Raw genomic sequence first — 15048 nt, forward strand, 5'->3', positions numbered from 1 at the left:
TGTTGTCTCGTGTCTTTTTCTCGTTTATTTCGTCGTAATTCACAGCATTATGAACTGTGAACGTATGTTGGCGGGATTAGGCCTTGCGTCACTGGTTTGTAAGTGGGTTTGAGCCCAGAGGCTTGCAATGGCTTGTAAGTATCGGTAGGCCTAGACCTACCTAGTCATTTTGTGGTAATTTAAAATGTCATTAATGCTGACTCAATGTATATAAAGAATTATCCAACTTTTGGACTATGAGTTCCGATTTCATCTGCGTTTTTCTTTCCGAGAAATAAATAGATAGCACTGACAGAAGCGACAAAAACCTTTCTTCGGCCGTCTGCCATTATGTACTGATCACATGACATGAACGACGAAGAAATTCGGCCGATAAAAGAAATAGACACAAAACTTGGTGTTAGGGTGTATTGAGACGAGTCGCAATGAAAGCACTGGCCTAGGTCACAGAGCAATAGATAAGTCTATTGATTATGCGAAAATTAGTTAGTCAATAGTATGATTTTAGTTGAAAAGACACAAACACAAAAATACACTGCATGTTATATAATATACTGTATATAGCCATGGCACCAGTCCTGAAATAAGTATTCCCTGAAATCTAACTCAGAAATAGATTAATTTATTGATAGAACATGATACATTTATATTAACAAATCTATGCTCCTAGGATGAATGGACATTGTTCAATGGTTCAAGTCTACCGTGAAAGAGGAAATTGCTAAGATTTTGATTTCTTTTGTAAGCTACAACCAAACGTTTTGTGTATACATGGGGAAATTTGTTCTGAAGTTCCGAGTAATGGCGTTTGACTATTATGGAGGCTTTGGTAGCTGTAGAATCAAATGTCGTTATAAAGGGTATTATCTGGTTATCATGTTGAATGTTGAGTCCATTTGGCCTCACAGTCTGCAGTTGATCGATCCAATAACTTTCGCGTTGTAGACGTCTAAGCTTAGGTTTCATACTAGGTGATGTAGAAACGGTTTCTATAGGCATGATGAGAAGGTCATCAATGGAATGATCGGGAAGGTTGAAGTGATTCGCAATTGGTCTATCCTTGCCATGCACTATATCATAGCGATGGCCATTGAATCGCGTTCGAAGCGCATTTTGAGTCTCGCCAACATATTGTACATCGCATTTTTTACAAGAAATTAGGTATATGATATTTTGATCTCCGCAAGAAATTAGGTTATTCATCGCAAACAATTTTCCGTTCTTGTTATTTTTGAAAAAATGGGTAACATGTATGTGTTCGCATGTGCGACAAGTAGGACCTCCACAGGGAAATGAACCGAATCCAATAAAAGGTGGAGGGGGGTCTTCTTTGTTTGTATTGTAATCACCCACGGATGATCAGAAAAATTGAAAAATATTTAGTATAAGTTATTGCCCTTGTTCTTTAAAACGCGTTTAAGTTTAAGCTAGTAAACACTCCAGAAGGCACAAATCTTTACGGATTTAGATGGAACTTGGTATGAGTGTTAGTAATCACCCATGGATGAACTCTATTGAAAATCAGAATAATCGAAAAATATATAATATGAGTTATTGTCCTTGTTCTTGAAAACGCTTTCAATTTTTAGCTCGTAAACGCTCTAGAAGTCACAACTCTTGATTGAATTTGACGAAATTGTGAGTGTATGTAATCACCCAAAGATGAACCCTAATCAAAATAAAAAAAATCGAAAAAAATTTTGCCGCTGTTCTTAAAAACGCGTTCAAGTTTTAGTCTGTAAACACCCTAGAAGGCCCAAGTCTTGACAGATTTTGATGAAACTTGGTAATATTATCCAGTATCGCCTCAAAAAGTTCAAAAGAAGTGTATGTTTGAAGGTTGAATATTTAATACTATGAATTGTTTCTGTACTGCTAAATATTTTTATTTAAAATCAAGCTATCTTAATCGATTGGACGAACAAATACGCTCGTCTGCATTAAACAATATAAAACGAACTCTTCCAAAGGTCAATGCTTCAATAAGTTACTGTGTTCTGCAAGCATTTTAAAATCATTTAATAATGAACCTATATAAAGACGAAATTCACATCTCGATGATTGTAGATTATTGTTGGGCAACAACGTACTTCATTTTGGTGTCGATTGTTTATTAATACAAGGAAATAGTGGAATGCAAAAATATCGTGCAAATATGATTATTGCTGCCAGTGGTCCATTGACTATCGTTTCATGGGGTACAAACTTCTATATAAAATTTATTCTATATCTTATTTTATTTTATTTCCCATGCCCAATACAGTACTAAGTCAATACTTGATGACTCACAGTCATACCTGAACTCTTATAGATAATTGACGAGCAGACGAGGCACCCCAAAAGTGTGTAATTTAGGATCCATGTTTCAACACAATATGAGGCTCAATATAATTATGTTCATCCGAATATAAAAACATTGCACTTATTCTTTCAGATTTCATATTCCAACAGCGGTCAAAAAGCTTGTTAGAGGTCAGAGTCAAAATCAACCGACTATCACAAACTACAAACCTTGCTGACAGAAGCGGTGCCAATGGGGAACAAGGAAGGTGCATTTATTACCCCCGCTTCATTTCTAAGAAATTTCAAAACACCTCAGAAAATCCATAGAGTGCTTCTGCATTTGGCTGGAGTCACCACTGCTTACAAAATATTTACATTGAACTAGAATCATGCATATTATGATATATAAAATGAATTTTTGCTGCTGACTTGATTGGTTGATGATTTGCAGAAATAGTATAAATAAAATACATTTTTATCAAATTTTTATTTCAAATTTTTTAGAATAAGTTGACGATAGGTTATAATATTCAGCAAGATAAAAAGCTTTAACTAAAACGATAGAACTATTGAAGAATGATAAATTTCAATGGAACCAATTTTTTAAATAAAAAAATAAAATAGGTAATAATAAAATACCAAATAATAACATTTAAAACCCCCAAACCAGTTAATATTGTGAACTTTAATGTGCAGGAATATTTCTACACTTCACAAGAGCTTCCTCCAACAAGTCTATATCACCTAAAATCAAACAAATTTGAGAATTTCGTTGGAAGAACTTTTCCAAATTCTATCTCATCCAAGATATCAACCGTCGTTAAACAGTTTACAAGAAGATGAGCTCAATTTCAGATATATATATGCCTTTTCAGACGAACATTTCATATCGATAATCTACCAGTGAAAGTGACGATAGTTTAAGTTTCTAGATCATTATTAACATTCTCTAGTGTAGATATTTCCGGAAAAATGTCATAACCACTTAACTAAAATCTCAGTTTCGTCAGTTGTACCCGTACTTTTTATTTGATTTATACTTGATACAGATAACTGGAGCGCTATATCAGCTGTATCAGCAACTATTTAAAAGACAAGACTCAAACAAAAAGGTAAACGTACCCTTGATTACTTTGGTAAGGTTGACAATTTGTTGTTTATTATTGATGACATCAACATTCTGTGTATATGGGTTATAACGTACACTAAATGCTCTTGGAATGGTACATGCATAATTTCTGAATTATTTGAAGAAAAATTTCAGTCAAACCAAAGCATGATAAAATCAGGAAAATTTGTCAGCTATTGACTATGTGAAGAATACAATTCACTCGTCCTTTATCAGCTGCTGTAAGCTTATAATGAAGCAAAATCTAGAAGTCGTATTTTAGAGGTAAGATTAAACTCTTTCCCTATAAATTGTGATATATCTCCTTATAATTAACAATTTTTATACGCCCACATGAAATATTGTATATTGCCGTCACCCATGTCCGTCGGTCCGTCCGTCCACAATTGCTCGTAAACACTCTACAAGACACAATTCTTGACGGATTTTGACAAAACCAGGTGTGAGTGTTCGTAATCACCCAAGGATTCATGAACACTATTGAAAATCAGACGAATCGAAAAATATTTATTATAAGTTATTGCCCTTGTTCGTGAAAACGCGTTCAATTTTTAAGCTCGTAAACACTCTAGAAGACACAATTCTTGATGGATTTTGACGAAACTTTGCATGAGTGTTTGTTATCATCCAAGGATGAACCCTATTGAAAATCAGAAAATCAAAAAAAATATTTGGTATGAGTTATTGTTCTTGAATATCGTTCAATTTCTAGCTTGTAAACATTCTAGAAGTCTCAATTATTGACAGATTTTGATGAAACTTGGTGAAATTGTTTATTATCACCCATGGATGAACCCTATCGAAATAAAAAAAAATCGAAATATGTTTCATAGGAGTTATTGACCTCGTTCTTTAAAACGCTTTCAAACTTGTATTATTCAGTACCGAAGATTGAATATTCGCCTTCTAGAGTTTTCACGAGCTAAAAATTGAACACGTTTTCAAGAAAATGGGCAATAACTCATACTCAATATTATTCAGTATCAACCTCAAGAGTTCAAAAGACGTGTATGACTGAAGGTTGAATATTTCATACTGATGATTGTTACTGTACTGCTAAATATTTTTATTCAAAATCAAAGCTGCCAGTGGGCGTATATTACCTTGCCTGGCAAGCTATCTTAATAATTGAGATATTTCTCTCACCTTAATTTTACTTTAGCTGATTCAAAGCTGTCAGCAACAAAGTACACTGGTTGGTATTCAGTTACTGGATATTTCTGTTCAGCTGTAATTGTTGGATCAAATTCCCTTTTCTCAGGTTTATCAGAGATACAGTACTAAAAAACATCAAGAAAAAATGAATTATTTATTTATTTTGATCAATATATCTTCTTTGCTGTCGAATTGTGCTTTTAAAATGAAATCTGAAATTCGAACTGAATGGATCGTAAAAGCATCAAAATATTTAACTGTTTATCCCCATTATATAAATGTAAGGATAACAACAGCATTATTATAAACATACCTAACCTGAAGTTCTCCAAAAGACGATAAGAGACCAGCTCCATAAGCTTTCAGTTGTCCTTCTTGTCGACAGAGACCAAATTCAACAGTAAACCAGAATAGCTGAAAAAGCAAGATAGATTTATGTAGGGTTGGTATCTAATCTAATATTAAATTGAGCAAAGTTGATATAGATAATTTAGGATCCATGACTACCAGGCATTAGAGAGTAATAATTATTGTATCTGGGGAATAATGGGCGAAGCTAATAACATCGTGGTAAAAAATATATCATTTCTTCTTGTATAACACTCATTGATGTGCTGCTATAAGTTTTGTGAAGTGCAAAATGAAGTAGCGATGACGACTTTTTCAATGTTATATTTTAGATGTGAACTTACAGTAGCCAGGTTTTGAATATAGTCCTCCGGAGCCCCAAGACTAGCCAAACCGATTTCTTGAGAAAATTGAGCGAAAGCTGGATCAGCCAATAAAGGGGCATGTCCTAACAATTCGTGACAAATATCACTGAAAATAAAAAAATAGTTTGTATGTCATTTAGATAAACATTTAATTATTCATCATTGTCAATGGATTCATTAGATAAAAGTTTACATATCTATTGAGGGTATTTCTGTGACCGCTTCATTTGTATTGCAAATCAACTCTAGAACATTGAAATGTTAGTATTACTCACGGTTCTGGTGTATACATTGGTTTAGATCCATGACGAATATATTGGGTAGAATGAAATACACGAAATGCAAGTCCAGCCAAGAAATCTCGAGATGACAGCAGTCCAGCTACTGGTCTCAATGAAAATCCTGTACAATCTGGAATAATAATAATAATAATACTTTATTTGACAGGAAAATCAGTTTAAAGCAAATCTTCCCTGGTATCCTCCTAAACTACTCGTACAAATACGATAAAACACACACATACAAAATTATGAAATACACAAATACAAAAATAAATAAATTACACACATACAAAACTATAATACACAATATTTACATACAACAAGGCAATGAATCCAATGAAACGAAAACTGTAGAAAAGGGTATTAACGTGTTGATGACGCTACATAAAGGTATATCTAATAAAGATCCTAATTGATATGCGAGCGAAGTCAGAGATTTGTTGAGGAAATAAGTGATTTTTCAAATATGTTTGAAATAGTAGGAAGTATAGAAATAGGCCTGTAATTTTGTAACATATCTTTTGCAGCTTTTTTATGAATAGGTATGGTTAGTACAAAGTACTCCATTACTGTTCATTCATTCTATAGGGACATAAAATTTGCTGAACCATGTAGAATGTAAGATGAGTGCAAAAAGCTTGGGTCATAAGACTTAGTAATTTTAATGCAAATTTGACCATTATAAACCAACAAACGACAAAAAACGCGTCCGCAGTCCTTTTCTGAATCATGGTTCAAGGATATAAATACTGTTATTACCTTTTAGAAACTCTGAAATATCTTCTAGTTGGGGTATGTTATCCTCTCTAAAACCACAGTTATCAACAAGTAGTGGGAAAACATGATTATATTCACGACAGGCACGCGTAGGGTATAGTTTGGTTAATTCATTGAAGATAGTTCCCCTGCAACGCAATTCAGTCCATGTCGAGTTCAAAGGGAAACTCGTAAAAAGTAAAGAAAGTGGTAATAAAGATGGAAGCATAACGTATATACTACATGAAAAGTGAGAGCTTCCACAATCAAAGAATAAGTTCACATAAACTGCCCCAGGCGTAAGGTTCTTCTTCAGTGGTGCATATCAAGTGATAATGCAATAAGTAAGTTCTTCAGGTAATCCAACATCAAGTCGCATGTAAAAATAGTAGAAAGAATATTCGGTGTAAAATCACAAAATTAGGTTTCCGGTGGTTTTGAAACGAAAGTTCCATATAGAGCACCCAAAGTACAAAAAGAAAAAAATTTCTCTCATGTAATAAAATTTTTGCAAATCAGTCATAAAAAGAGAAAAGATGTATACTGACCATGTTTTAATCTCATCTTGGGTATATTCAACTCGAGGAATAGGTTGTCCACTGAAAAATGTAAACAAACTTATCATGTACACTTATGTTACCAAAAAAAGCAAGAAGGAATTTTTTATATAAATGATTAAGAGCTACCATACTAGTCATTAGCTTCGACTGGTTGAACAGAGATACTCATCTAAAATGGCAACATATCATTAAGACAACAAAATATGACACAACGACGGTTTGTTCCCACTTTCCCGACAGATTTTCTAATTTTTTCTAATTCGGATTAGTTGGGTTAAACGGATTAGGGCAGATAAAATTCTACTAATGAGCTGATATAAACCATGTTCACTTAAGTGAAAGTGAATATTAGTGATACAAGTTCACATGTCAAAATCATCCTCCAACAGAAGGCTGGGATCCGCAACCTGCACCTTAGACCAAGAACCATTTTCACTGACTTCGAGACTTTGACTGTGAACTCTTTCACTATCGACAGGCAGTTTGGCGCAATTTCCAAAATTGTGGTTTGCAAAGTGCCTTTGTAAACAACCAAGATGTGAACTTATTCGTGAGGAGAGCATCTGCCCTACCTCTACTTAGAACTGAACATATCGAAGAATACTGGTTCAATGCCCTTGAAGCCGCTAACATGGAAGATCCTTCAATTGCAAAGTTTGCTGACTATGTGACCGAAGATCTTCAGATTCATCACCCTGATAAAAGCTGAGCAAGCAATGACCGAAGTGACCATTAGTCAGCTCCAGTCTGGTGGTAAGAAACGCCCCAAGAAGAGACAGTATCGCCAATTGGAGCATGAACTTGACCGCCTGAAAGTCTGTCTTCAGAATAACAGCAAGACAATGATGGAATATGGAGATGCCGCCTCCCATCTTGTTGGCTTGTAAAATTAATAAAATGAAACTATCAGCTCATTAGTAGAATTTTATCTGCCCTAATCCGACTAATCCGTATAAACCAACTAATCTGGATTAGGAAAATTTAATCCGGATAATCTGCCGGGAAAGTGGGAACACCCCACAACGACATCAATTAATAGTTGTACAAAAAGAATATAGTGTATATAGTGTACATAACAACAAATATGACACACCTTATAATACGGACACCAATAATTAATAATATGGTATCAGAATAGTAAAATAAGATTTAGCGTTCTATTATAGGCAACGGCATCGCAAAATCATCGCTTACATAATGTCGAAAAATATATATAAATTTATGACGAACTATATCAAGTAAAAGGCAATCGGTATTTATGGCTAATAAGACTCCCGCGTTCTTAGTAAACATAAAAATGGTAGAAGTGATATATTCTTTTCTCAGAGTATCGTATTTAGCAAGAAGCAGTATTTTTGCAATAAAGAATACTTACTGTTTATAATGAAAGGCAATATCAGCAAACTCCTTTCTTCTTGCTCTGTAAACTGAATCTGTAAAACCCTGCAAGTGATTAAAAATGGTGTAAAAGATTTGGTGATTTTCTCTCCCCTTTTGAAAAACATATTTCCCCTACCTGACGATTGTTTTTGTGATAAGGAGTTTATTTGTATTTTAAGTTGATGCTTCCAAAAAAATATATGAAGAAACTTACAGGGTGATCTGAATCCAGTTCTGAACCATAACTCAATATTTGGTTAGCAAATCTATCTAAATCAGCAATTTTCCTCGGAAACCATGGTACTAGAGTAAAGACTGACATTAAATTACACGCATTTATCAACAATCTTTAGGAGACAGAAGGTAGCTACAATTGATCTTTTTTGTGCAAAAAAAGAAAGCTAAGAAGTATTCTGAGGACCTTAGTCTAATGCAAACATGTCATTGTAAAAATTAATTCTGGACTTCTTTACTTGAGTTGGAAAGAAAATGTACATTACAAAGTATATTTACTTTCATGGACCACTATCGACATGATAAATAGTCCTTCTAGCCTTATTTCACGCGCTCAATATATCGACGGCAACAGAGATTGGCAAAAGTGCAGTGGTAAAACAAGCTTCTAGGCAAAGGTTGCATCGTTTCCGAAAATGATTAGATTGGGGTTCAAGGAAATGGATTGGCGAAAGATTTCAGTATAAGCAAAAATCAATCATGTTGAATTAACTCGATTTTGTTCGGAAATTATGTCATATTCGTAAAAAAAGACAAAGACTGGATATGTCAACAAATCAGAATAATGGAATTACTACCCGTAATCCCAATTTGTAATCTTAGATTGAAATGAAAATAATAATGAGAAGAAAAAATAAAACTTCAAAATGACCCCGAAAACTTAATAAGTAGGCTACATGACATAAACTTCAACCAAGATTTGGACTTGGACTTAAAGCAAAAACATATGTACGGGTTCCTGTGTCTGATTCTTCGAGCTTCGAGTTTTGTGTTACACAGTTTTCGTTCACGTTCAGTGTAGCCTACTACAAATCATTTATAAAAACAGTTTTGTACCTTCATTCTTCTGTTCCCCAGGGTTACGTGATAAAATGGTCAAATCTTTACATTTCTGTTTCAAAGCAACTATTGCTTCTTTCAGACCACCTCTCTGATTATCACATGCGACAAAGAACTGATAATTTTCACTATCTTCTACTGATGGTCGAGACTCAATATGATGTAGATTTACTCGATGAGTCTGTAACCAGAAGGATGCAAAGATAAAGAGTCGTTTAATAAATGAATGTTTTAATCTATGTTATACATAGTTGTGATTCTTTTCAACCCAGCCCTGAACTAATATGATTTCTTCAAAGACAGACGACCTCTTATAACGAAAGCACTATAACAGCAAAATAGGCTAATTAGTTTTCGTTTTGTTGAATATTCATATCTTTCAAGTTATATCGCAGACATTCGAATGTGACTATGATTCTTAACACTAGAGGTTAAGATCGATTAAGCAACCACTCACATCAAATATCGATAAAGCTTCGGCTAGAGCTCCAACTTTTTCTGTTAGAGAAAACAAGAGAGTAGTACTGCCTTCTGTGTCTTGTACTTCTTCTAAATATACAGGAGCACCACTTCCAATATCTTTAGTTAACTAGAAATAGAATCAAACGCTATATTAAGGCCCCGTCACATCGGAAAAGCGTTCTTACTGCGCTGCTACTGCGACGGAAAATTGGCTTAGAGCATGTTAAGGTCGCCATAAACATGGCATCGTGTAATTGTCGCCACTATTCGCCGAGCCATGGCGTTTATCTTGGACATGTTCAAAACAAACGCCAAGGTTTGGCGATCTGACACACGTGGTGAAAAACGCGATATGGTCGCATAATTCGAGATCCACTGTTTTTAAGTTTGCAATTTGTTGAATATATTTTTTCTTGTAATCTCTCCAGAAGTAATAATCTATGAATAATCTTCAGTAAAACATATTCTGTTGGAATTGAAATAGTTTTTATGTTGAAATCCATAGTCTCTAGCTGTGACCTAGGCCAGTGCTTCTATAGGAGAGTATCTTCCATAACACCTATAACGAAAAGCCTGAAAAACCTAGTCATTTCATGAAGTGGCTAGTGAATTGTTCATTTCACGAAAAGGCTAAAAAAAAAATTTTTATGATATTTTGGTAATTTTGCTGACAATGTGTCAATAAATTTTATAACTGCATGATGTATTGTTAAATTTAACCTATCGGACATTGTGATGTATAAATCAAACTTAAAAACGCTGAATTTTCTGTGAAGAATTTGAAAAGACAATACGAGATAGCTATAGAAAACTTCGTCATATATAGAGACAAAAAGAATTGTTACAAGAAGAAGAAAAACTTGTAGATGTACAACACGAAGAAGAACAAGCTGAAACTAGTTTGAAAATCTTAGCTAAGAATTAAATTTAAGATTTGATGAATTTAAATCAACCCAAGCCCCTTGAAGTGAATCGGTAACTGTTGTCAGAGACTGTCAATGTGAAAAATGTTCCTGGAAATTCTATATCTGTCGTTGAAAATGTTACAGTGCCTGTTCTATCATGTATTTATGATTTTCATTAGAATTTAATCCTCTTGTCAGTCATAATATTGATCATAATTTTGCAAATGTAACGTCTGTTTATAATAACCCATAAGTTAGTCATAATGTTTCGAATTTGACCCATATAGCGATAGTTTTGTAATCTGGTCCATCAATGAAGCAATATTAACTATGCTCCTACAGCAAATGAATGAAAAACAATGTACCTGTTACTGTTTTTATTCATAATTAGTATGAACATGCTTCAATGCCAAATGTAAAACAAATTAAGCCTATCAATATAGAAAATGTGATGGCCGAACTTTGAGAAGCCATGACGACTTCTAAATTGGAATATTAAACGTTCAACAGAAATCTTTTGAATTATTCCTCTTGTTTACATAATATCGTATCGTGCCTTGAAGGTCAAGCTCTGGGCGATTCTACAATATTACAATAATACAACAAAAGTTGTGCGAGTTTACCACCTAATGAAGCGCATTGTACGACTTAAGAAACTTTGAGAGAGCTTTTTGGATCTCCACATGAAATTACTACTCAGAAATTACGAAATGTGCCTGATGTTTAAGTGGCTGATGGTACTAAATTATTGGAATTTGAGCGGAATTTAGAGACTTCTTGTAGGAATGGGTTCGGATTATTTGTCTGATTTGAATCATTCGAAGACCTTGATTGAATTTTCACTCAAATTATCTACGTTTCTAAAGGGTAAGTGGATTGAACGAGCTGGTCATAAGATCCAGAGTGATACGAAACCAAAATTCAATGACGTTTTCGTAATTTTAAAAGTACATGCTAAATTCGACGAGAAATTCAATGCACATAGTGCTGGTAAACATTCGATCAGGCCAAAGACTAAGACTGTTACTACTCTAAGACCTGCATCAACGTTGGTGACTGCGTAAAGTAAAAACCAAAATAGGTAATATAGTAAAGGAGACAATCTAACTTTAATTTGGAAATGTGACTATTGTAGAGTTGCATTTTGTTTGGAAGTGTAATTCATTTTCTAACCTTTCGTCTCAGGATCGTGGTAAGTTTGCAAATGAAAGCTGATTGTGTTTAAAATGTTTAAATTATGGATACTCCTCTAAAACCTGTAAACGAAACTTTAAATGCGGAATAGACGTGATAGGAATCATAATATTATACGCTATTACATGAAGCTGACTTTTATTTGTTTAGAAAGAATGATATATATGTTTCTACAAATCGCCCTTCTCCAACTGTTGCAACTGGGGCTCGCGAGAAAAGAATTTGTTAAGGGGTTCCTTGTAAAATGAAAATATATGACAGGGTCTTTATTAAAACCTGCGTGTTTCTTTGGGACTGCGAAATAGTTAGAAGCAAGGATTTGCCAATATTCAAAACTGTAATTCAGGAGATTTGAAGCCTTGTTATCACTTTCGGAACATTTCTATTGGCGATTTGTTGGGAGTCTGAAGTAAGTGACTCTTCTGATTGGAGTCAAGCAAAACCCAAACATCTCATTGGAGTGTGGATATGGTAGGGAAAATGAACTTATAGCTGTTAAATATGGATTATGATGGACGATTCTTTGGGGTTTGAGTTTCAGTATTATTGATGGTCCTGCTGATGATGTTATCGATGAGGTGGTGAGAGTATTGGTTGGTGGTGGTAAAGAATGCTTTGAGGTGGTTGATTTCATCTGCGAGGTGTTCTTGACTGCAAATGGAGTTGGCTCTTATGGTAAAGGTGGAAATGATGCTTGCTTTGGTTTAGGCGGGATGGTTGGAACCAGCATGAATGTACTGGGCAGTATGGGATGGGTGGGAGATGGTGTTGTCGTCGCAAAGTTCTTTTATGACTCGGCGTTCTGCTGTGCTGAGGTTATTCTGTTGGGGTTTGGTGTCTTTTAGGACCTGGTATGAAACTATCTGTTGGGAGTTTGGTGTTGATAATATTATGTTTGATACTGTGCTGGGGTTGCTAAGGATTCTTCTTTGGCATGTTGGTGAAGAGGTCAACAACGGCGTAACTGATCATGCACCAAACCAGTTGTCATGGGTAGACTAAACAGTCTGAAGAAACGGTTTATTCGACGTACCGGTCTATATGAAAAATACAAAATTGGTATATAAGACTATTTAGAAAAAGGGTCAAACTGAAACCCGATTTAAATTTAAAGTATAAAGTGTGGTATCCGTCCCACCATTCCGTTTTCCATTCGCTTAAACCCGAAAAGGTGAAAGCGGTCTTTGCATGAGTGTGTCATAATGGCTGATTGCAACGTTTCTGTTTTCTATGGTTTAAAGATCATGATTTAAACGGACCCATTGAAGAGTATAGAATGCTTAAACATACTATATTTGAAGACCATATCCTCTCCAAGAGTAAAATAAAATATGTATCAAACATTGTGCTGAATCAAATCGAAATGACGGAATAGTGAATTAATTTCAACTGTTAAGAAAAGCATGTACGTAGACGATTTGATGAAATATGTTGATTCGGTTGACAAAGTCGAGGCGGCTTTCACATAATAAAGTGGTGTTATCTGTTATTCCAAGAACTGATCTCTTATCGCTGTCGTATTATCTGAGAAATTATTTTGTATCTCTGTTCCGGATTTCGGTTTTATTAACGGACAAAAACCCTTTCTCATGGTCAATTGTAATGGCTTGGTTAGGTCAGTTAAATTTCAATCAACGATTCACAACATGTGTGTTCTTGAATTGGACCAATCTGTCGCAATTAAGAGATAGAGTTTAATCTATTTTCGTTTTGGAGGTTCAGAAATTGAGATTACAAACACTTAAATTTTGATTTAAAAGATGTGGCCTGTAAATGCTTAAATTTGGTGTCTGCAATCCCTGATACAGTATTTCTAAATGGAAAATATTGTATTTAACCATTTAAGAGCTGATCTAAACAGCATTATTGGTGTGTAAATGCAATTCATCACGTGACAAACTAAATGATATGCCATTCATGTCTGTTTGAGGCAAGGTAAAATGCGTTTTGCCTCAAATAATGCTGTTGAGACCACGTTTAATTTATATTAAAATTTGGATATTTTATGATTACAACTTCATTATTTTATATAAGCGGTTATTTTTATTTTCCACAATTTTTTAAGAAACAACAACGAGTCCTTGTTTTGTTTAGAGATAAATTAATATGCAGTATTATGACATGGCAAACTACAGGTTATCGAATATTAAACGCCAGCTGGTGTAACTGGTTTAAAGAAAAGGTGATATTAGAAATGTAAATATTTTAACATACACATGTATTGGACAACATCTCAGTTTTTTAAAATCTACTTAGACGACTTCAATGTAATTTTTTTTCTACCTTGACGACTTTTCAGATTTTTAGATTTCAGTTTAGATCACATATGTTAAGTTTGTAACATGGCAAGATATATAAAATTATATCGCATATCAATCCAATATCAGGACTAATCCATGCAATGGTTACTGCTGTTGTAGGCCAGGTATGTACCTGGACATGTTAAGCATTCAACATATTCTATGATAGAAACGCTGCACAACAAATTTCTCCTGTTGACATTATTGGTGTGTAGCCTTATTAAATAGTGCGGTGATGAAATCGATCGATCGTAACATACTGTACTCTACATCTATAATTAACACATGGCATTGGAAAGAATGTATATCATGTAACCAATATGACAGTAAACAAAATGGTAGTGAATTCAAGATGCGTATAGTGAGTTGCCATTACTTACTTGCAATCCATCATCAACTTTTGCCTTTTTACAGATACCTGCATCCATTTTGTTTTCGGTTTGTGGTTTGTTTACCAGAAATTAGATGGAAACAATGACCTAATTGCTAAATGGCTTCTTATTGGTTAATTCATCAAGCCACCCTACATATTAACATCATTGCGTGACGATCCAATCAGTACAAATTCACACATCTGTTTTATATTACGTCCTATCCACATGAAATTTATTAGCACCACTCATGTCCGTGCGTCGGTTGATTCATCCGTTGGTCCGTCCATCCACAATTGCTCGTAACCACTCTACAAGATTGTCGATTTCGACGAAACTTGGTATGATTGTTTTTAATCACCCAAGGATGAACCCTATTGAAAATCAGAAAAATCGATAAATATTTAGTATGAGTTACTGCCCTTGTTGTGAAAACGAGTTCAATTTTTGCATGTAAACACTCTAGAAAGCAAAATTCTCGACTG

General features: G+C 34.4%; 1 protein-coding gene across 1 annotated transcript; it reads right to left on the reverse strand.

Moving 5' to 3' along the window:
- Window positions 1–2968: 2968 nt before the first annotated feature.
- Window positions 2969–14620, reverse strand: LOTGIDRAFT_161772 (hypothetical protein; the record flags this gene model as incomplete). Its single annotated transcript, XM_009057677.1, has 13 exons — window positions 2969–3027; window positions 3406–3521; window positions 4559–4692; window positions 4886–4981; window positions 5260–5386; window positions 5556–5691; window positions 6321–6466; window positions 6866–6916; window positions 8253–8320; window positions 8472–8572; window positions 9329–9512; window positions 9789–9920; window positions 14573–14620. 13 exons carry the CDS (start codon window positions 14618–14620, stop codon window positions 2969–2971), a joined length of 1398 nt encoding a protein of 465 aa, XP_009055925.1.
- Between the last annotated feature and the right edge of the window lie 428 nt (window positions 14621–15048).

This window comes from Lottia gigantea, assembly GCF_000327385.1.
Source record: "Lottia gigantea unplaced genomic scaffold LOTGIsca_31, whole genome shotgun sequence".
Lineage (NCBI taxonomy): Eukaryota > Metazoa > Mollusca > Gastropoda > Lottiidae > Lottia > Lottia gigantea.